The sequence below is a fragment of the Phoca vitulina genome, unplaced genomic scaffold (assembly GCF_004348235.1).
Source record: "Phoca vitulina isolate PV1807 unplaced genomic scaffold, GSC_HSeal_1.0 scaffold46, whole genome shotgun sequence".
Classification (NCBI taxonomy): Eukaryota; Metazoa; Chordata; class Mammalia; order Carnivora; family Phocidae; genus Phoca; species Phoca vitulina.
The window spans coordinates 10,696,505-10,719,038 of NW_022589749.1; the positions used below are offsets into that span (position 1 = coordinate 10,696,505).

A 22,534-nucleotide genomic window follows, 5' to 3' on the forward strand; every position below is an offset into this window, starting at 1 on the left:
TTTTTTTTATATAGTTCACCAATGGAGAAAAATATACTAACAAGAGAAGTTGATGGATAAAGGAGGGTGGGTAGCAACTGGAAAAAAAGAATTACCTCAGATAATCTTAGCGTATGTTCTTTTTCTGACAAGTTTTAGCACATCTATGTTGTTGAGTCTGGGTCCTTAAGTGGTTTTCTGTCAAAAGGTGCAAGACCACATAAGAGACTTAGTTACGGAACATTTTAATGACGATGTGGAGGTGGTGATGCGGGATCCCATTCTGTTTGGAGACTTCCGGATGGCCTTGCAGGAAGAGGAAACACGCATTTATGAAGACATCCAGGATTATGAGGCAGCCAAGGCTTTGTTTCAGGTGTGGATGGGGGTGATCTTCTCCATGTGCTCACATTTCCTGGGAGCGCTTCTCAGGGGAACCAAGCACTGCACGGGTGCTCAGGAGGTGGAGCTGAGAATACCCATGCCGCTGTCTCAAGGTTCAGAATGTAGGCTCGTGTCCAGTCGGTGATTACCACGTCCGGCGGTGCACGGAATGACCTGAGGAATGTGTTAAATGCACGGGCCCCTGGGCTCGCCCTTCTGAATTTCCCTTCTTCAAGCCCATGAAAGGTCCCGGGGTTCAAATGCACAGCCAGGTTTAGGAACTACTCAGCTGACTCTCTGATATTCATTTTCATTTTAACTCATGACTTGAGCCCTATAATGAGCTTTGGCTCACTGCTGGCTGATCACAAACCAGATCAAAACCTTAGCTGTCAACACTAGATTTAGTCCCATAAACCCAGATGATTTAATTATTTCAACCACTATAGATTATTGAAAAGAAAATCAATCCTCCGTTCTTAATTCCTCCTGGACAAAAGGAAATAGTCTGTCTCAAAATCCAGTGATCCTTTTCAATTTTTTTTTTTTTAATTCAGGAAATTCTTGAGGAGTATAATGAAAGCAACACCAAAATGAACTTAGTTCTCTTTGATGATGCTCTGGAGCACCTAACCCGTGTGCATCGCATCATCCGGATGGACCGTGGCCACGCCCTGCTGGTCGGGGTTGGAGGCTCTGGGAAGCAGTCTCTTGCCAGGCTGGCCTCCTTCACAGCCGGCTGCGAGGTGAGTCAACCTCCCCTCCCAGAAATAAGTTTGTTAAACCAGTTTCAGCCATTGGTAGTTCATGCAAATATTGGAATAATCTATAACCGATCATAACATGATGTTTTCATGGAGTGTAGAGTTGTTTTTTTTTCTTGTTATTATTTTAACTGAATGTCCAAAGAATCTAACTTTTGTATTATCTTTGGAGTGGAGACTATGTCAAATCAAATTTGAGAGTCAAACATGAGCAAGTCTTGTGGTTTGTGGTGTGTATTCATGTGGAGGAGGGATTGGCCCAAACCTCCGTGGACCCAGCATTCGGGTCAGCGACTTGCTTCCTGGCCTTTGTATCTGCACGACCAGCCCACACAGTTCTGGGCCATTCTTAGAATCTCTTTAAAAAAAAAAAAAAAAAAACCCAAAGCAATAGCTTTATTGAGATACAATTCACTGGTCATACAATTCACCCATGTGCAATTCAGGGCTTTCCAGTATATTCACAGATCCACACAACCATCACTGTAGTGTATTTGAGGACATTTTTGTCACCCCCAAAAGACATCCCATGCGCCTTAGCTTTCTGCCCTTCACCCAGCCCTAAAAAACCACTAATCTACTTTCTGTCTCTGTAGACTTCCCTGTCCTGGACTCTCCTGTGAATAGAATCATAGAGGATGTGGTCTTTTGTGATAGCTTCTCTCACTTAGCGTAGTAATGTTTTCAAGCTCCCTCCATGGATCAGTACTTCATTCCTCTTTATGGCCGAATCGTGTTCTGTTGTCTGGATTGACCACGTTCTGTTTACGCCTTCACCCGTTAATGGCCATGTGGGTTGTTTCCACCCTTTGGCCACTGTGAACGGCGCTGCTCTGAACACTCACGTACAAGTCTGTGTGTCAACACGTGTTTTTGTGTCTCTTGGGTAGATACCTAGCGGTGGAATTGCCGGGCCATATGGCAGTTTCATGTTTAATCACTTGAGAAACTGCCAGATTGTTTTCCAAAGCGACCGTACCATTCTCCAGTCCCACCAGCACTGCGTTGGGGTTCCTGTTTCTCCACACCATTCTCAGAATCTTCCAGTGAGCTCCCGCCGTGCCCACTGGCAGTTCACTCCCGGGGGCCTCTCCAAGTGGAGATGTGTAACACGCAGGGAGGCTGAATTTTGGAGAAGAGTCGTCTCTACAATTCACTTGTTTGTTTTTGATTTCGTTGCTTATGCTTTAGTGTCATATCTAAAAAGTCATTCCCAAGACCCATGCATGACAATGTGGGGGTTTTTTTAAGCAAAGGTTAAATATGGGTGGTGAGGACAGTGGCATTATGTCCTTCATCTTGCTTGGTTTGTTCATTTAAATGCCTTAACAACCAATAGCAGCCACAACAAAGGATTATCCTGATTTATGCTACTGGTAATGCCCATTTTCCCCTGTTCTTGCCACCGCTGGATACTGTCATTCTGATATTTGCCAATATTATAGGTGAAATATAGTATAGTTTAAATAAGCATTTCTTTCTTCAAATTCATGGTGAAGTCTGAATATCTTTTTATATGCTCATTGGATATTTGTCTTTCCTCTTTTGTGAGCTGCCTTTTTATGCACTTATTGATTTGTGAGAACTCTTTATATAGAAGAGCAATCAGGGTTAGTTGAGTGAATCTAGCTTGCAGTATTTCACAAATATTGACCTTTTGTTTAAAACATTTCTAGAAAAGTGAAAAAACAAATTTGGTTGATTTATCTTTAAAATCTGATACAATGTGTGAGCAAGGGGCGCCTGGGTGACTCAGTCGGTTGAGCATCTGACTCTTGGTCTCGGCTCAGGTGGTGATCTCAGGGTCGTGGGATCGAGCCCATGTAGGCTCTGTGCTCAGTGGGGTGTCTGCTTGGGATTCTCTCCCTCTCCGTCTCCCCCTGCTTGCTTTTTTTCTCTCTCTCAAATAAATAAATAAATCTTAAAAAAAAAAAAAATGTGACCAAAATGTCATTGTTTTATAATTGTACCTTTTTCTAGACAAGTTGATTTTTTTCTGTTGATGGGTCTGCGTAAATCAGACATAACTTTCCTCTGAGGTAGTGGTTGTGCGTCTTGGCCTCGAGGAATGGCAGAGAGAGGGTGCCTGAGGGACCGAGGAGGAGGATGAAGGCGAGCTGGGCTGTCGCTGTGCCCTGCCCGGGAAGTGGAGGGGAGGCTGGAGGGGGGGGGGCAGGATCCCAGCGAGCGGTTCATGCCAAGTGGAGTTAGGAACTGTGGTGGGGAAGCAGAGAAGCTGCACCCGGGGAGGACAGATGGGGTCTGCAGGTGTCAGATGGAACCGGAGACCAAATATTTGGCTGAACGTCGTCTGTGTTGCCTTGAGCGTGTGTGTGTGTGTGTGTGAGAGAGAGAGAGAATGTGAAGGTCTGTGCGACCACGTGAGTGTAAGTGTGGAAGTGCACCGAGTGCTGTGCAAGGACATGTGAGTGGAACAGAGGGTGCGTGTGCCCCCGTGCGTGGGTGTGAATTGGGGTCGAGGGGAGGCTGGGTACTGGGGACGTTTGAGTTCCTGTAAGTCTTCTGAGCTGTTTCAGAGCTGACGGTGGGCTGCTTGCAGTTAACACGTGTATGCCCCCTGGGGCCAAGGGAAATGAAGGGAAAAGAGGTGACTGAAATTTGTGTCCTTGTTTACATTTATGTCTATTTTGTGTGTAGTAAGATTTTTAAATTTAAGAATTTGAAATGGCTTCTTCCTTAGTTGCCCTACACATCTTCCCACGATCTCTCTCATTTTCGATGAACTCCGAACGAGACTGTGCCCACACGTGACGGTTGTGCTTGTGTGTGTGTGTGTGTGTGTTCCGTTTTTCCTTGTCCTTCGCGGCTTGGCCCATCCTCTGCTTCCTGCCCCCCGCCCTGTCCCCGTTCCTGGCTGTCCCCCTGCCCTGTGACTCAAATGATTCGTTTAACGACCGAAGGTGTCCTTTTTTCAGCCGTACTCACGTGATCCCACCTGCACAGACCTGTGTCCCCCGCACACGCTGTCACGTCTACATGTGTGTGCACATAGCATATATCTGTCACCGCTCGTCTGACACAAAGGTATGTCTGAGTTTCCTTCGTCCTGCGTTTCCCACTCAGCAGCGTTTGTGAAGATGGCCCGGGGCGTCTGCTTTCGCTGTCACTCGTGTCCCCGAGACGGCTGCACAGCCTGCCCCTCTCCCCCCGCCGTTGGCTGGTGGTCTCACCCTGCTGTGCTCTTTGTCGGCAGGTGTTTGAGATCCTGCTGACCCGAGGCTACTCTGAGAACAACTTCCGGGAAGACCTGAAGAACCTTTACCTCAAACTCGGGACCGAGAACAAAATGATGATCTTCCTGTTCACGGACGCCCACGTGGCCGAGGAGGGCTTCCTGGAGCTCATCAACAACATGCTGACGTCAGGTGCTGGGGGGCTGCTCCCGCGAGGGGCGTGCTGGCTGGCTACAAGGGCAGGTGGAGGGGCCGCTCGGCGCACACCTGGTGGGTCACGTAGAGCAGGTTGGAGGTCACTCTCGGGGCAGTGATGTGGCCTAGGCTTATGTTTTCACGGGTCCCTGCCCCGTGGGGTCTAGGCAAGAGGGAGGTGAGAATGGGAGAGGGTGGCCAGTGACCTGGGTCTGGACGGCGCCGGGCGGGGGCTGGGGGCGGTGGGAATGGAGAGAAGTGGGTGGATTCACGAGCTAGTTTGGAGGTGGAGCCAACAGGACTTGTACGGATTGGATGAGGGCAAGTAAGGGAGAGCGCACCCAGGAGGTTCCCAGTTTCTGGCCGGAGCGAGTGATGAGTGGTCCCATTGCTAGGAGGGGGAAGACCAGCTGGGGGCTTGTGCCGCTCAGGGTGTGTGGAGTGTGTTACACTTACAAGAAATCTAAACAGAACATCACAGAGTGTATTAGCTAGCACGCTAGGGCTGCTGTAACAAATGACCACGGAATGGGTGGTTGAAAACCACAAATATTTAGGGCGCCTGGTGGGCTCGGTCGGTGGAACGTGCAACTCTTGATCACAGGGTTGTGAGTTCGAGTCCCATGTTGGGGGTAGAGATCACTTAAAAAAAATCTAAAACCACTAACATTTGTTGTCTCACAGTCTGGAGGTCCCACACCACGGTGTCGGCAGGGGTGGTTCCTTCTGGGACTCTGGGGGAGACTGTCCCAGGCCTCTCTCCAGCTTCTGCTGGTCTCTGTGATTCCTTGGCTTGTGATGCCTCGCCCGGGTTCTGCCTTCCAGCTCTCCCTGCGTGTGCATGTCTGTCTCCACATCCACATTTCCCCTTTTTATAATAAGGACACCAGTTGTATTGGTTTAAGACCTACCTCAATGACCTCATTTTAACTTGATGACTTCCAAAAAGACCCTGTTTCCAAGTGAGGTCACATTTTGAGGTCCTGGGGACTTCAACATCTCTTTTTGGGGGCAACACAAACCCCTAGCAGATGGGTGGTTGGATTATAGGGGTCTGGCTCTCAGAATAGGGGCCCAGGGTGGAGATGTCAATTTTAGCATCACTGGCGTGTGGTTCCCCAAGCCTTGGGGATGGATGGAACCATCTGGGGGGAGAGTTCGAGAAATCAGGTGAGCCCAGGACTGGGTTCAGGGAGAAGAGGGGGAGTGAGCCAGAGGCTGAGGTGGTAGGAGGAGAACCTGGAGCGAGTTCCTCTATCTCTTGCAGAATACACGGCTATGATCTAATTACAGCAGAAGGACGTGAAGCATCATCAGCACAGGGGAAGAAGTACACGGGGGGGATGTCTGGGGAGCCAGGCACAGGCTTCCAGAACCCTCTTGCAGGGCAGTCACACAGGACACGTTTAAGTCCTCTCCCTCTGATTGTGACACCCCACGTGAAGTGTCGTCTCCCAGGGAAGCCCATTAGGGATTCAGCACCCAGGGGGTTCACTGGGGGCTGGTCACGTAGGCACCTGCTGCCTGGCACCGACCAAGATTCCAGATTTCCAAAGGGGAAGCAGGTGGTCAGCATAGACCACACTGTTTGTAGGTGAGCCACTTGGATGGATGAACGGTGGTGGGAACCCTCCCCAAGTCCAAGTTCCCGGACGCCGGCCAGGGGCCAACAGGCCTTTGTAAGGAGTGCGGCCCCAGGCCTGCTGTGTCAGCTTCGTTCTGTACGGGAACCTATCAGATGTTAAATAAGAATGTGTGGTACTAATTTGAAATGGCGTAGATATAGTTAAGACAACATCCCACCTAGCGAGAATCTGGCTGCTTTCTTGTCGTCAGGGGGCTCCCTCAGCACCTTCCCATTTACTTCATTATTCCAGAATTCTCATTAGGCCTGAACCGCTGTGTTGATTCCTGGCCTCTCCCACATCACGCTTTCTCGTTTGTCTCTGAAACCTGTCCCTTCCCTCGCGTCCCCTTTACCATCCATCAGAGCCAGACCCTCATCATGTCTGACCTTGACTCTTCACACACATCTCTACGTTGATCTACCTGCTTCCTCAAACCCTGCCGTCCGAGCACGTCACCAGCTCCCTTTCTCGGACGCTTTCGGTGCTCTGGGTCTCCACAGACTGACTTCTATTTCTGCAGCCCGAGTTCCTCAGCCCTCCTTCTGTGCCGTCCTGCCTCTGCTTCTTGCCCACGCTGTTCGTCCTGCCTGCCACACTCTCTCTCTGCCGCTCTCTTTAGCGGCCTCCGTGGTTGCACATCATGGAAACTCAACTCCGATTGGCTTACATGAAATTAAAGAGAAATGGGGCAGTCAGTATTGATTCACAAAACTGAAAAAGTCCCGGGGCATGGTTGGCTTCAGGGGCTCGAAAGAGATCAGTTACTAATTCGTCTCTCCCCCGCCCTGTCTTGGCATTACCATTGTTCTCTTGTCTTTGCATTTTTGAATTTTCCCAAAGTAACTAAAAAACAAAACAACAACAACAAAAAACCCACAAATGGGTACTAGAAGCTCCAGGCTTGCATGCTCTTTGCTCAGCCTGGGTGAACGAGACTCTCTTTCCCAGATGTTGCGGCCGGAGTCCCCAGCAGGGCTCTGATCGGCCAGCTCGGATCACATGCCCACCTCTGAGCCCATCCCTTCGGCAGTCGGCGCAGGGGTTCTGACGGGGCAGACCACCCAAACCACAGGCAGGCGTAGAATGGAGAAGTGATTCTCCTCCAGTCTAGTGCAAGTTCCCCGATTTTAGCTCCTGTGCGGCGCAGGGTCCCCCTCCCCCGAGAAGCCTCCTCCACGGCGGCAGCTTCAAGGCTCCTGAGCGCCCGGGGCGTCTGCAGTCCGGGCTACGCACAGGGCATTTAGCACACGCTTCCTTGGGTTGGCATCGGACTTTGCACATGTGGGTTTCAGGCTCGTGAACAGGCGGGGACGTGTCAGCCCCGTTTTCCGTATCTGTAAACCAGCCCCTTGCAGGGCTGGGGTGTATTTTCTGTGAAGGCTGAGAGTGTTCCGGGGGGCCTCACTTAACAGCCCCCCACACGGTCTTGGCTGCTTATTTTCTGAAGCCCTTACCCCCGGCAGCAGTTTCTCACTGATGACATCGGCGGCTCTCCTGGGCGTCACAGGCTGGTGGGCAGCGCCCTCGGCCTCTACCCGCTCCCTGCCATTAGCCCCAACACACCCATAAGCTGGGGCAACGAAACATGTCTCCGGACGTTGCCAATGTCTCTTAGGGGGCACACTTGTCCCTGGTTGGGTACCCCTGCTCTCACGCTCACGATCACCCTCCCAGGTAAGCGGGAAGCATTTATTCCTCCCATTTCGCCAATGAGGAGATTGAGGCTCAAAGGGATTGACCCACGGCGTGTGAGCCTCGGGGCTCAGAGTCGGGGCCCAACCCTGCTCCTTGGCCTTGGCAGCCTCCGCTCCTCCAGGGACGCTGTGCTTCTGTCATTTTGGTGCCTAGAGAGATGATGACCCCGAGGCTGAAAAACCCAACGTGTCTCTGTTTTCCAGGTATCGTGCCGGCGCTTTTCCCAGAAGAGGAGAAGGAGACGATCCTCAGTCAGATCGGACCAGAAGCCCTGAAGCAAGGGACGGGCCTGGCCAAGGAGTCCGTGTGGCAGTACTTCGTGAACAAGAGCGCAAACAACCTGCACATCGTCTTGGGCATGTCGCCGGTCGGGGACACCCTGAGGACCCGGTGCAGGAATTTCCCAGGTGCCCCTGAGCTGAGCATGCACAGCCATTCCCGCCCCCCCCCCCGCCCCCCCCGCCCCCCCCGGCAGGGCGTTCCCGGCAAAGCACAACGTGGCATGGGCCCTGGGCTGGAATGTGGGCCCCGCTCTGCGCCTCACAATGGCCAGCAGGCTCTCGGGCTGGGCGCTGTCTTCCCACCCCAGGAAGTGCTCCCAGGCCCCGGTGTGCGGCCGGCCTGAGTGAGCTCTCTGCTCTCCTCTGTTTGGACCGTCCTGCCAGCCTCGCAGAAGGTGCAGTCCTAGACCTCTGGAGCAGAGGTTCTGAAGTGGGGGTGATTTTACTGGGCCCCTCTCAGGGACATTTGTCAATGCCTGGAGACGTTTTCACTTGTCGCATTGGGTGTGTCGGGGAGCGTGCTACCGGCGTCCAGTTGATAGAGGCCAGGGTGCTGCTGGACGTTCCACGCTGCTCAGACGGGCCTGCCGCAGAGGACCATCTGGCCCAATGTCAGTCACGCTGAGGCTGAGAAACTGCTTTGGGTGAATTAGTCTTGGACACGCCCAGCTCTTTCACCAATGTGCTGGGTGCTGGAGAGCATGTCACCGTCCTTGAGCATCTCAAGGTTGCAGACTGAGCATCTCTTTCGTCTCTCCTTCTTCTCAAGGTCTTGTAAATAACACCGGTATCGACTGGTTCATGCCCTGGCCTTCTCAAGCCCTGCACGCGGTCGCTAAGTCATTCTTAGGTACGTGACCGCTAACGGGGGGGCCGCGTTGATGGTATAACAAAATAACTTGTTATTGCTTTTCTGACTTGGAATTTTGGTCCAGTAGATCCCTTCACCATTCACCCCCGTGGCCGTGAATGGTTGTGAAGTTTGTCAGTGTGTTTTTGGCTTATACTGTGTTTTAATCTAAAGATTTCAGGGGGCTAGGGGCGCCTAGGTGGCTCAGTCAGTTCAGCGTCCGACTCTTAATTTTGGCTCAGGTCATGATCTCAGGGTCCTGGGCTCTGAGCCCTGCATTGGGCTCCATGCTCAGCAGGGAGTCTGCTTGAGATTCCCTCTCTCCCTTTCCCCATCTCCCTGCTTGTGTGTGCTCTCTCTCTCTCTCTCAATAAATCTTTTTTTTTTTTTTTTAAAGATTTTATTTATTCATTTGAGACACAGAGATAGAGAGCGAGCATGAGCAGGGAGATGGGCAGAGGCAGAGGGAGAAGCGGGCTCGGAGCCTGATGCGGGGCTCGATCCCAGGACTCTGGGATCATGACCTGAGCCGAAGGCAGCTGCTTAACCATCTGAGCCACCCAGGCGCCCCTAAATAAATAAATCTTTAAAAAATAAAGGGATTTCAGGGGACTTACAAGGACAATTTAAGATAAAATTGATCAGTTATCATCTGAAGCAGGGACTGACACATCATGGCCTTTGGGCCAAATGTGGCCCACGGCTTGTTTTGGTAAACAAAGTGTGATTGGGGCACTGACTCATTTGTCAACGAACATGATGTCTATGGCTGCTTTTAAACTTCAGACTGCAGGGTTGAGGAATTATAGCAGAGACCATAAGGCCCACGAGGGCCGAATATTTACTGTTTAGCTCTTTACAGTAAAAGTGTGCCTGATCCCTGACTCAAAGGATGCCCAAAGGACCTTTTAGTAGGCCGATTGATTATCAGTCAGCGCTGAATTTGCTCAGAAGTTTCAAACACTTAAGTCTTTGGTTATTAATTTTAATCTTCGAAATAAGAAAGGAAGTTCTTCATCTTTAGGGAAAAGCTTCCTTTATCTTTAGGGAAAAGCTTTCTTTATCTGGACCTAACTTGAGCAGATTCATGGCAAATGACACTGGGTGGCCTTGTCAATAGTTTCTACCTTCTACATATGTGTTCAGTAAATAAACCATTTGTCCCTTTACACAGGGAGCACTCATAATTTGAATCAACATGCAGGGGCTGAGAAGATGGCTCTGTACTGACGACATAGCTCGGGCATCAGCAGACTTTTTCTGTAAAGGACCAGATGGTAAATATTTTCGGCCTCGTGGGTCATGCAGGCTCGGTTGCAACTACTCATGTCTGCCACTGAATCACGAAGGCAGCCGCGGATAGTACATACGTGAGCCTGCGTGGCTGTATTCCCATCAAACTGTCTACAAAACCAGGCGGCGGGACGCATGTGTCCTGCGTGGTCACCCGATACAACTGTGCCTCAGCTTCCGTAGGCACGCGAGCCATTCCCGTGTGTTAGCAGCACTGGGGTTTGCTTTCAGTATTCAGTGGCTCCGCGTCATAAACAACACCACGCCGAATTCGCTTAGAATTTTTATTTTTTTATTTTTTTATTTTTAAAGATTTTATTTATTTATTTGACAGAGAGAGACACAGAGAGAGAGGGAACACAAGCAGGGGGAGGGGGGAGGGAGAAGCAGGCTTCCTGCAGAGCAGGGAGCCCGATGTGGGGCTCGATCCCAGGACCCTGAGATCATGACCTGAGCCGAAGGCAGACGCTTAACGACTGAGCCACCCAGGCACCCCTAGAATTTTTTTTTTTTTTTTTCTTGGAACAGATTCCCTGGCTTTGGGCTAACTGTGCCCCAAAGTATGGATATTTGCACTGTGGGCTGTGGAGTGCTGGCCCCTTGTATAATTTAAGATCAAACCCGCAGCATCCGGCTGAATGGTTACTTTTGGTCAATCTTCTCTTCCTTCATTTTAGTTGAAGGCACATTCCGTGTTGAGTGAGTGTGTTGTGCCATCTGTTAGGTGGTCCAACAGATGTGATCTGAGCACTGGAAGCGATGATTGATTGTTTCAACAGATGTAGAGGAAGGCCCACTTTGTGCCCACTGTGTGCTGGGCACAGGGGATCCAGCAGGGACGCTGGGTGCGTTTCCCTCCTGAAACCCCGAGCCCCCTCCACGGACACTGGCACAGCCAGCCCCGGAGACAGACCTTCTACCCGCAGGGAAAGAGGACTTGCCAGAGCATGGATCGGTCCCGTGGCCCAGAAGAGCCACCAACCAAGTGATAGCTGCTTTTTTCCTTTCTCTGTTAAACATTTTTCTAGCACCTTTTTCTTGTGCTAAAACATCTATAACATAAAATTTGCCATTTTAGCCATTTTTAGGAGTCGAGCTCATGGCATTAAGCACATTCACATTCTTGTGGAGCCGCCGCCACCATCCAGCTCCAGACCTCCTTCCATCTGGTAAAACCGAAACTGTCCCCATGAAACACGAACTTCCCGTACCCCCCGCCCCAACCCCCCACCCCGTAACCTCTCATCTACTTTCTGTCTTTGAATTTGCCTATTCTAGAGACTTCATACGAAGTCAAATCATGTAACATTTGTCCTTTCATGCCTGGCTTCTTGTACTCAGCATGTTCTTGAGCTTCATCCGTGTTGTGTCACGGGGCAGAGTTTCCTTTCTTCCATCGTGTGGATGGACCGCATTCTGTTTATCCGGGCATCTATTGACGGACACTGGGTCCCTTCTGCTTTTGGCTGTCGGGAGCAGCGCAGCTATGAGCATTGGCCTGCAAGAGTCTGCCTGACGTTTTCAGGTCTTTTTGGGTCCATGCCTCGGAGCGGAATTGCTGGGTCATACAGGAATCCCGTGTTTAACTCTTTGGGAAGCTGCTCTTTCCCATCATCTCAGAGGCATTTTTCCCATTCTTTTCTCTTCAGGGACCAATCCGATGATCCCGGTGGAAAACACAGATAGTGTGGTGGAGCACGTTGTTTTGGTCCATAATTCCGTGGGTGAATTCAGCAAACAATTTCTACAGAAATTGAGGCGTAGCAACTATGTAACCCCCAAAAACTACCTGGACTTTATTAACACGTATTCAAAACTGCTGGATGAGAAAACTCAGTATAACATAGGTAAGACGGGGGGACGGGGTAGGGAACGAGAGAGGATCCAAGTGCTGACCTTGTCGTTAAGCAGGTGCTTTATTAGCAAGCGCAGGTGTACTCAGGATTGAGACCAAGTACAGCACGTTCTGGATTTTACTTCTTAGAGCGATTCTTCTGGATGGGAGAGGCCTGGCATGCTCGTATTTTTATTTGTCAGTGTTGGGTCATGCCCTTTGGAGCTCTGCATTTTCACTGCCTAGAGATAGGGTCTGATGGCCACAACGTGCTCTGTCGGGAAATGCTTTTGAAAAAATGCCCTGGCTGTTGGCCAAGTGAAACGCTGTTTTCAGAAATACATTTATTTTGGCCGATGCGGTCCCAGCATGGTGGTAGAGGTGCTGAATGGTGCCTGACGTCTCACGAAGATGACTTTTTCGGTTGAGCCCCCGTGGGACGGATCACAGTGAGACCCCTGGAATGCCTGCCCCAGGCGTGTGGGGAACAGTGCCCACCCTCGTGACGAACACAGCTTCTCTCTTTCTGTAGCTCAGTGCAGGCGTCTGGAGGGGGGGCTGGACAAGCTGAAGGAGGCCGCCGTCCAGCTGGACGAGCTGAACCGGAAGCTCGCTGTGCAGAGGGTCGTGCTGGCGGAGAAGTCGGCTGCCTGCGAGGCCCTGCTGGAGGAGATCGCCACCAACACGGCCACAGGTGAGCATGGGGCCGGCTCGGGGGGCAGGGGCTCCCCCGGACAGGACAGGGCTCCCCTGGGGGACATCCCCGAGAAGCCGCTTGTCAGCCTGCCGTTTTTTTCCTGAGCGTGACGAGCATTCCTGCGTGTGGGGCTTCTTGGGCCCCTCCGGTGGGTTCCCCGCTGTGCTGAGCTCACCTGCAGTCACTCCAGCCCTCCTCCGACGCGGCTCCGCTCCAGGTCCACCTCCTCTGTGATACTTGCCCCGCGGACCCCTCTTCTCGGCACCCCGACAGTGCTGACGGTCTCCGCTCTGCTTCTCAGTTCTGACGGTTTCACGGTTGTGACCTCGCTTCCTTCTTCCCATGTGCTTGTCTTCCTGCTGCTCCAGCCAGAATCCCTCCCCGGGCCAGGATCCTTCAGAGCGTCAGGGCCCGTACATGCTTTCACCGTACAGATGCTCCGTCAACACTTGCTCGTTGACTTGGACAGGACTCCCTAGAGGACGCTGCGTTGGAAAATCCGAGGGCATCCAGCATCCGTTTAGCAAGTGCCCGCTGTCTGGGTTCCCTGGGGCCATTTGCTGAAGCAGAGCCGCAGGAACTTTAGCAGGGCCCCCGGGCACGCAGGATGGTGATGCACCAAACTGGTTACGAGCATGGCTGTGATGCTCCAGTCCTTGGGCTCCTGTCCCACCTGGGTGCCCGCGGACAAGGGACAGTATATTTGTTTCCTGGAGCTGCCCAAACAAATGACCACAGCTGGGGGGCTTCAAGCAACAGAAGTTTACTCTCTCACCATTCTGGAGACCAGAGTCTGAAGTCAAGGTGTCAGCAGGGTCGTGCTCCCTCCAAAGGCTCTAGGGGAGGATCCCTCCTTGCCTCTTCCAGCCTCTGGCATTTGCTGGCAGTCCTTGGCTTTTAGGTTCCTCTCAGTGTCTGGTGCCAATGGTGCATTACCTTCTTCCCTCTATGTCTCTGTGTCCTCACGTGGCCTTCTTATAAGGACGTAAGCCATTGGATTTAGGACCCGCCCTAACCCAGTATGACCTCACGAACTCATTAGATGTCCAAAGACCCTCTTTCCAAATAAGGTCACATTCTGAGGTTGTGGGTAGATGCGGATTGTGGGGAACACTAGTCAAGCCAGTACACCTACTGTGAGCTGAGCTCTGTGCTAAGCACTGGGGTTACAGCCCGTGGGGAGATGCCTACATTCTAGTGACTGGAACCAATCAATGAGCCAATAATTAGGTGAAATGCTAGATTTCCATCAGTGTCATGAAGCAAATAGAGCAATGAGGTCCAGGGTGACAGAAGGGGCAGGCCACCTTAGGAGGGGTGGCTTTCCAGCAGGGCCTGAACAAACCTAGGAGATGGTGATGAGAAGCAGAGAGCTCTCAGTGAGCCAGAAAGACAGGAAGGGCAGCCCTGGTGTCCTCAGCTCACACTGGCCAAGCGGGGTTGGGGGCTGTCCAGTGGATGGAGTGGTGGGACTTGGGTGGGCCAGTCAGAGTGAGAGTAGCAGTCCTGGGGTTGGAGACCCCGTGCCCGGTGAGGACTTCTGTTCTAGCAGGAACACCCAAGGCCGCCCTATTGGCCCGAGCTCGTTAGATCCCCCTGACAGCCCAGCACCCACCTTGGAGGGCTCTCTGCTGCTTTGTGTCAGTGGTCGTGGTCTCTCCTCTCCACGCCCAGAAGCTTCACTGACCTGCCCCTCCCCCCACAGCCGAGGAAAAGAAGAAGCTCGCAGAAGAAAAAGCCATGGAGATAGAAGAACAAAACAAGATCATCGCAGTGGAGAAGGCTGAGGCCGAGATGGCCCTCGCTGAGGTCATGCCCATCCTAGAGGCCGCCAAGCTGGAGCTGCAGAAGCTGGACAAATCGGACGTGACCGAGATCAGGTAACCGATGGCAGTCTCCGCGTGTGCATGGCCGCCCACGGCACTCCTCAGAACAATTACATCCTGGCAGTTAGACGCGGAGCTACGTCATGTGCCGGCCACTGGGCTGAGCGCTGTCCAAGGCGGGTTTTCTCATTCCTGTTATGATCCTCATTTGCGATGAGGAAGGTGGGGCCCAGGGCGGTGAGGTGGCTCGCCCCAGGTCCCCCCCAGCCAGGAGGTAGCAGGGCCTGTTGACTTTGGGCCCAGGCTGTCTCACAGAGGGGACTGAGTTCCACAGCTTAGTAAGCCAGTGTTCCCCACAGGAAACCCCACATCAGTGTCTGCCCTAAACCGCAGTAGGGCACCCGAAGCAGGGGGCCAGCACCCTGCTGAAAATAGTGTGACAGATGTGCCACGAGCTGCGAGTGGAGAGGGGGTGCTCTGGGGGCGGGGAGAGTGGCTCCTTGCTGTGGCTCCCAGGCATTTGGCAAACAATCTATAAAATGACTGCATCTCCCACAACCAGAGGACTTCCAGGAAAAGGGCCTGGTGTGGAGCCGGCGGGGGAGCTTTCTCCCCGTGTTGTGTGGTCTGACCCTGGGGCGCTGTTAATGGATCTCACTGGTAAATTTAGCACCAAGACAGAAGCCAGGAAGGAGCGCTGCCGTCTGCCTAGCTCCCCCCACTCCTCCCCCCTGTGACCCTCAGCCCCTCAGCTCTCCCTGTCACATCCTCATTGTCAGAAGGGGTTTGGTCCTTCTGGCCCCACAGTCCGGTCTCGTGAGAGAGAGACTCCTGTTTCCAGGTCAGTGGATGACTTTCCATCTTGGGCTCCCGGCAGAACGAGGCTTGTTCTCTGTGCTTCTCGCTCTTCCTAAGGGCTGAGCAGCCTTCCTTTGTTACGGCTGCGCCCTTGTTGTTTGCTCATTAGTGAAACATGGGGATTTGAACTGAATGTCCAGCTTGTTCCAGGGCAGGGGACCCAAGCAATTCTTGGGAGGTCATCTGCAGATGCCACGCTGTTGGCAAGAAGTCGTTCTTTCAGTTTTGCAAAGCGTGGTTGAATGAAGGTGTAAGGATGGACGTTTTCAAGTCACAACCGTACGTGTCAGACATTCAGACCGAGGTGCCGGCACAAAGCAGACATGCATAGCGAGCTGCGCCGTAGGACAGACCATCGGCAAACACGGTTTAAAGCGAGATAGCCAGTCACCAGTTACACAAATTTTGGGCACCATTCCCAGTTCAGCAGCATAAAAATACTGTAAGAGCAGAGAGCTGGGGAGGAGTTTTGAAGGGGATTTATTTGGAGAGAAGGGGGTGTGAGTCCCCCCATCAACCCAAGGGGGGAGGGGCGAGATGGGGCTTCTGCAGAACTAAACGGAGAGCTCGCTATGTGTCCCCCACAGTGAGCGAGGGTTGCCTGCGTCATGCTTGAGACAGGTGTGAGACGGGGGCTCAGCTCATTCCTGAGAAAGTGGAAATGGCCTATGACCTAAAAGAAATAATTTTAAAAATGTGATTATTGGAGTAGATTATATGTTCATCCATGGCTCTGCCTCTTATGGGCTGTGTGACCTTTGGCAAGTCCCCTAACCTCTCTGTGCTGCAGTTTCTTCATTTGTGACATGTGGATGATGATAACTGTCCCCATGGCATCAGGGCTGTTGGGAGGATGGACTGAACTATTATGTGAAGAGCTCTCAGGACTGGGTTGATCATGAAGTCGGTGCCAAGTGAGCATGAGCTAGGATCATGGCTCCGACATAAAAATGACATGTGAAAGCCCCTCCCACCTGCCCCGTCAGCTCAGTTCCCCTTCCCCCACACAACAGATACCCACTGCCGTTTAGTTCTCACATATCCCCCCGGAGTTTTTATGTTCAAGGCAACCACATATACACGCGCCTCTTCAGTTCCTGACTGTAGATCCTGAAGGTTTGTAGTAGAACAAGGGATACCTGAGTGTTCTTTTTTCCTCCTTTTTTTTGGTGTGTAAATGGTCTTATACTGTACACATTTTCCTATATCTTGGCTGCTCCGGTGAACAATGCGTTTTGGAGATTTGTTGCATGTTGCTGTATGATGAACTTCCCCATTGCCCTGTAAGGCTGTGCCATCGTCTACTTAACCAGCCCCAACTTATGAATCTTGAGCTTGTTGCCAGTCTTTTGCCTTTACACACCGCGTGACGAAGAACAACCCGGACCATACTTCATTGTGCAGCTGGGCAAGTCCCCTGGAAGAGGATACATTTCCAGAAGTGGAATTGCCGAGTCCAAGGGTGTGTGCATTTATAATGTCTCTAGCTGCTGTTTAATGCTGTCCCTGGGGGAGGAACAAATTTACACGCCACTGACAATCCACGTGAGTGCCTGCTTTTTCATAGCCTTGCCAATAGAGAGCATTATTACACATTTGAATTTTTGCTCGTTTTGTAGATGAAAAATGGTATTTATGTAGTCTTAATGTGCATTTCCCTTATTGCAAGTGAGGTTGGCCTTTTTTTCATATGTGAAAAATGTGTGTAAGGGTCGTGTGTATTTCCTTTTCTGTGAACTGGTCATATGCTTTGCCCATTTATCTGTTATATTGTTATTGTTGGTTTTTTTTTTTCCTTACGCATTTCCAGTGGATTTTTATGTGATGGGGAGATCAGTTTTTTAACCATGTGAATTGCAGATATTTTCCCCAGTGGTTCATTGGCCATTTGAGTTTGCTTGTGAGGTTTGTGTTTGCTGTGTATAAGATTTTTGTTTTTATATGGCAGACTTCAGCAATATTTTATTTTGTGGCTTTTGGATATCATGTCATATTTAAATGGCCTTAAAACTGCAAGATTGTAAAACAATTTCCCCATGATTTCTTCCCGTACTTTTACAGTTTAATTCTGTACAGTTAAATATTTGATCTTTTGGGTTTTCCTGGGGTTCAGTGTGAGTTTGGATCCAATTTTATTTTTTCCAGATGACTATAATCTGGCTTCTTTTAGGTTGTTTGGATGTTAAGTGTGGTGAGCTGGCACTGATATCTTGACGATTTCATAATCCTTTGATTCTTTAAATAGCACTTTGTTTCTGTAATGCTCAGTCCTCTTTGTAGAAATCATCAGATATTAAGGCGGGAAGATTAGGAGTCATAAAGATGAGAAGTGGATGATCCTCTATAGTATAAAAGGCTCTCTTTGTTACTGGCTTGCGATTTGACTTTTCTTCCTTCCATTCACTGGGTAGTCTCCGGGTGCCCAGCACCCACGCATCCTGTCTGGCCCTGGGGCTGAGCAGCAATGAGCCAGGCAGGCAAGGCCTTCACTGCATTCAGCTGACACTCTCAGGAAGGCACGGAATCCCACATGTACAGTAACATCACCCAAGAAGTTCGGATGGGAAGGTCTTTGCTGCCATGACTGTGGATAATGGGGGAACCTCACCTAGTCTGGGGGTAGGTAGTCGGGGAAGGTATTCCCCTGGAAGTGACATTTACTTTTTTAAAGGTTTATTTGAGAGGTGGGGGAGGGGCAGAGGCAGAGGGAGAGAGAAACCCAAGCTGACTCCACACTGAGTGTGGAGACCAGCGTGAGGCTCTCTCCCACCACCCTGAGATCACGACCTGAGCCAAAACCAAGAATTGGATGCTTAACTGACTGCACCACCCAGACGCATCCTCCACCCCCTGGAAGTGACATTTAAACTGAGATGTGACCAGAGAGTAGGGATCCACCAGCTGTAGGATAGAGGCTAGAGGGAGACCCTCCCTGAGGCTGGAAGGAGCTTGGGCCAAGGGAAAAGCAGAGACAGTCGGAGTGTCTGGGTTATTAGAGTGAGGAAGGTAGGGAGCGGGGCCTGTGATGATTCTTCCCCTCCAGGGAGGGCAGCGTATCATCATCATCACCATCTCTCTCTCTCTCACCTGAGTTTCTTTTGTGATAGGAGAAAGGGAATGAAACAAAAATGTTTCTTTTTCCCGGACTGACAACCTCAGGATTTCCTAACACCTCAGTTGTCCTGCGTTACGACAGCGATATGTTCTGTATAACGAACGTGGTTCCAGGTCCTAGTTTGTAAGCTAATAGCAGAGAACTTCTCTTTCAGACTCACAGGGTTTTGGAGCGGGAAGGTCTGGTTCTGCCTCCCCGTTTTACTCGTGGGAAATTTGAGAACCCTGGATAGTTTATAACTTGCCCGTGGGCTCAGGACCCTTCACTGAGGCTGCGGTTCTTTCTGCCTTATATCTGAAAACATGTCACTAATTCTTTCCTCCTCTGATTATTCAACGGTCAGTGGCCTGGGCCTGAAGGAAACCTTTTAAAAAAAAACAGTTGACAGCATGGTTGGCTTTCGTAAACGCCCAATGCCGGTGTAATTGAACCTTTCCCCGGTGACTCAGGACCATTGCTTTAATCATTGGTCTTTGTGCTGGAGTCATTGCCCTGGCTTGTCCTTATGCCGCGTGGCTCCTTCTCTCCTCTCTTGTCCGCAGGCGAGTGGGTGGGGGTCCTGGGGCCAGGATGGCTGGGGCGTTTGCCCAGTAGAGACAGTCTCCATACTGCCGTGCTGGTCGGGTTGTTCTCGCTCTCTCGCCCCTCCCACCCCCCCGCCCCCCGCCCTCCTGCTCGCCTCTGGGTTGCTCTGGCCTCCTGCTGGAATGGCTGGGCTCCCACCTCACTCCCCGCTAGGCTGCCCTATGCCCCTCAGGGGCCGCTGTCATCTCTCCCTCTTCTCTCTTTTCCTTCCTTCCCTTCACCTCTTCTTCATCGTGTTCCTGCCGCTTCTGGCTCTCTTCGTGGGTCTGGTGTCTGCAGGCCTCACGTGGCTTTTAGAGACTTTGTGCAGCAACAGGCGGCCAAGCACCCCCTGTCCCCCGGGTATAGTTAACGTGCCACCCGTTCCTTCTCGTGCGTGTCCCAGTGCTGTTGTGCTGACTCCCATCCCCTGGGGTCTCAGTGCCCTGGAGGGTGAGGGCACCGGACATCCGAGTGTTGGGAGCAGCAGAGTGACGGTGTGGTCTCCTCGAAGACAAAGGAAACGGTTAAGGGGTGACATAGCCTTGAAGGAGCCCAGGGTGTGGGGACCCCGGACCCCACAGGCTGTGTGAACACAGGCAGGCCATCCAAACACTCTGAGCCCCATCTCTTCATCCAGTAAACGGAAAATAGGACGATGATGAAGAGGAGGAGGAGGATGGCAGTATGCGAGCGGCAGCGCGGCGGAGTCTGAGGAACCACCCCAAGGTGTAATTAGAAACACAGATTCTCAGGCTCCACCCTGACCTACTGACTCAGATGCTTGGGGTGGCCTGGGTTTGCATTTTAATGATACCTGCCCCCACGATTCTGATGTCAGTTGCGTTCCAGGAGCCCGATCTGGCCCCTGATGGCTGAGACCAGTCCTAGCCCTGGGAGAAGCCCACTGGAGGAGCCCAACTCCATGTTGGGATATGGCTTCCTTTGCCTCCATGCAGTGTCACCTCTAAGAAATGACTCTGGGTTGGGGCACCTGGGTGGCTCAGTCGGTTCAGCAGCTGCCTTCGGCTTGGGTCATGATCCCAGGGTCCTGGGATCGAGTCCCGCATCGGGCTCCCTGCTCGGTGGAGAGTCTGCTTCTCCCTCTCCCTCTGCCTGCCTCTCTGCCTACTTGTGCTCTCTCTCTATCTCTCTGTCAAATAAATAAATAAAATCTTAAAAAAAAAAAATGACTCTGGGTTGAGCCATTTTTTTCTGGAACTTTCTCTAAACTCTCATTTAGGCTAGATCCTGGCCACATCCTGGGTCTGATTCACACGTGTTTCTGTTTCTCACCAGGTCATTCGCTAAGCCCCCCAAACAGGTGCAGACGGTGTGTGAGTGCATCCTCATCATGAAAGGGTACAAAGAACTCAACTGGAAAACTGCCAAGGGCATGATGTCTGACCCAAATTTCCTGAGGTCTCTGATGGAGATTGATTTTGATTCAATCACCCCGAGCCAGGTGAAAAATATCAGAGGTGCGTACAGACAGATGCAGGAATAGCCAAGGTTGATCTCAGTTTGGCAACTCAGGCTTTGAGAGCAGGGATGGAGAGCACACAGGGGGCTTGTCACAGGCCGACCTTCCTGTTGTGGTCAGTTGTCACTGTGGCCCTTTGGATAGAATAGGCCAAATGATCATTCCCAGAGGAAGAATAGGAAGATGGAGGCACTGTTGTGTGAAACGGAAAGGCTGGGTGCTAGATGGGCAGTAGAAGCCCATGCCCTCTGAACGTTCGACAGCAATCACTCTGGTGTTTCCCCTTAGGATATAGGACCTTCTTATGGAACCCAGCCTGGACTTAGGTCTTCTGTCCATCTTGTCCATCAGGCATGGTGGTGCAAGAGGTGGTCTAACCGTGACTTCTCCCCTTGCACCTTTTGCCAGTATAAAGTCTTCTATAGGTCCCTGGGAGATAGGTGAGGAGGGGCTGGCACCACCGACAGCCAGCCTCCCCATCTTCAATTATAGAATGCTGGCATTCCCTTTGAGCCTGATGCCAGACCTGCCTAGATGCTTAGCCAGTGGGAATGAGGTTTTAGTCTTTGCCAAAGGCCATTCAAGTTCATAGTGTCACTGTTTTCCTTCATGTTTTGTTCAAAACGTTATTATCAAATGCTCTTTCTCAGCCACTCAGAAAAAACTAAATGAAACACAAAGGATAACAACAACTGCAAAAACCTAAGGACCTCTCTTTACCTGAATATTGACTGGATGGGTTTCGATTCATGTGAAATTCCTCCTGGGGTGAGAGTGCGGGTAGAGGTGATGGTGACCCCTCATGGCCTATGAATTCCAGCTAGCTACCTGCTCTGAGCCACTTTGGTGCACAGTTGAGGGTCCCCACGGACACCCTGGACACAGAGGTGCCTGGATCATAGGATGTCCTGGGTGGCAGTAACCTGTGTCCCTCACTCACATCTTAAGCATCCACCTACATAAAACTCATTTAGTGACACTTGTCCATCGGCAATTTATTTCCCATTTTGTTTTCCCAAGATGAAGCTTGTCAATCATCAAAATCATTCCATCTTTCACCCCTAGGCCTCTTAAAGACTCTCAATACCACAACTGAAGAAATGGAAGCTGTGAGCAAAGCAGGCTTGGGGATGCTGAAGTTTGTTGAAGCTGTGATGGGCTACTGTGACGTTTTTAGAGAAATCAAGCCCAAAAGAGAAAAGGTATTGTCCATCTGTAAGACCTAAACAGAGCTGCCAAGGGAGCAATCTGGAGTCGGAATGAGTATGTCCACAGCTTTGATGGACAAATGTGAGCAAGGTTCCGATTTTCCATCACATAAACATTTCCCCCTCTACCACTGCTAATACATGATAACCCTGAATTATATCACTCTCATCTAGACAGTGTGAATGAACTGACAGAACCAAAGTCTGGAAGATTTTCAAATTTTATGTGGAAAGAGTAGGATAAATGGGTAAAAATCATCCTCTATAACTCAAGCAGGCTTCTTTGCCTCGGTGCTACTGACATTTGGGGCTGGACCATTCTCTGTAGGATGTGTAATAGCATCCCTGGCCTCCACCCACTGGATGCCATTGTCCCTAACCCCAAGATTTGACAACCAAAATGTCTCCAGACATTGCCATCTGTCCTGGGGGGGGGGGGGCCAATATCGGCCCCAGCTGAGAACCACTGGGTCAGAGTAACCTGTAGAACACACAATACAAAGAGAGTTATTAGGCTGATTTGATCATTTTGAGACCTATTTTGACACTGCTTTATCACTCAGAATTTTGTTACTCAGAAAACTCAGGACCAGGTGGAAGACCAACATTGTTTTCGATGCATTCTTTTGAGTTTTTGACTTAGAACCACAGTATCATTTTGCTGTGACCTCAGTACACATGGAAAT

At 51.0% G+C, this 22,534-nt stretch overlaps 1 protein-coding gene across 1 annotated transcript in view; it reads left to right on the top strand.

Annotated features, from left to right (window-relative positions):
• Positions 1-22,534, top strand: part of DNAH10 (dynein axonemal heavy chain 10) — a 129,574-nt gene that overhangs the window by 89,142 nt on the left and 17,898 nt on the right. The window contains exons 50-59 of the mRNA XM_032431401.1: positions 188-355; positions 921-1,109; positions 4,342-4,513; positions 8,043-8,246; positions 8,890-8,970; positions 11,913-12,110; positions 12,630-12,791; positions 14,500-14,674; positions 20,457-20,638; positions 21,706-21,842. Coding sequence (XP_032287292.1) covers positions 188-355; positions 921-1,109; positions 4,342-4,513; positions 8,043-8,246; positions 8,890-8,970; positions 11,913-12,110; positions 12,630-12,791; positions 14,500-14,674; positions 20,457-20,638; positions 21,706-21,842 — 1,668 coding nt within the window. The remainder of the gene's footprint in view (positions 1-187; positions 356-920; positions 1,110-4,341; positions 4,514-8,042; positions 8,247-8,889; positions 8,971-11,912; positions 12,111-12,629; positions 12,792-14,499; positions 14,675-20,456; positions 20,639-21,705; positions 21,843-22,534) is intronic.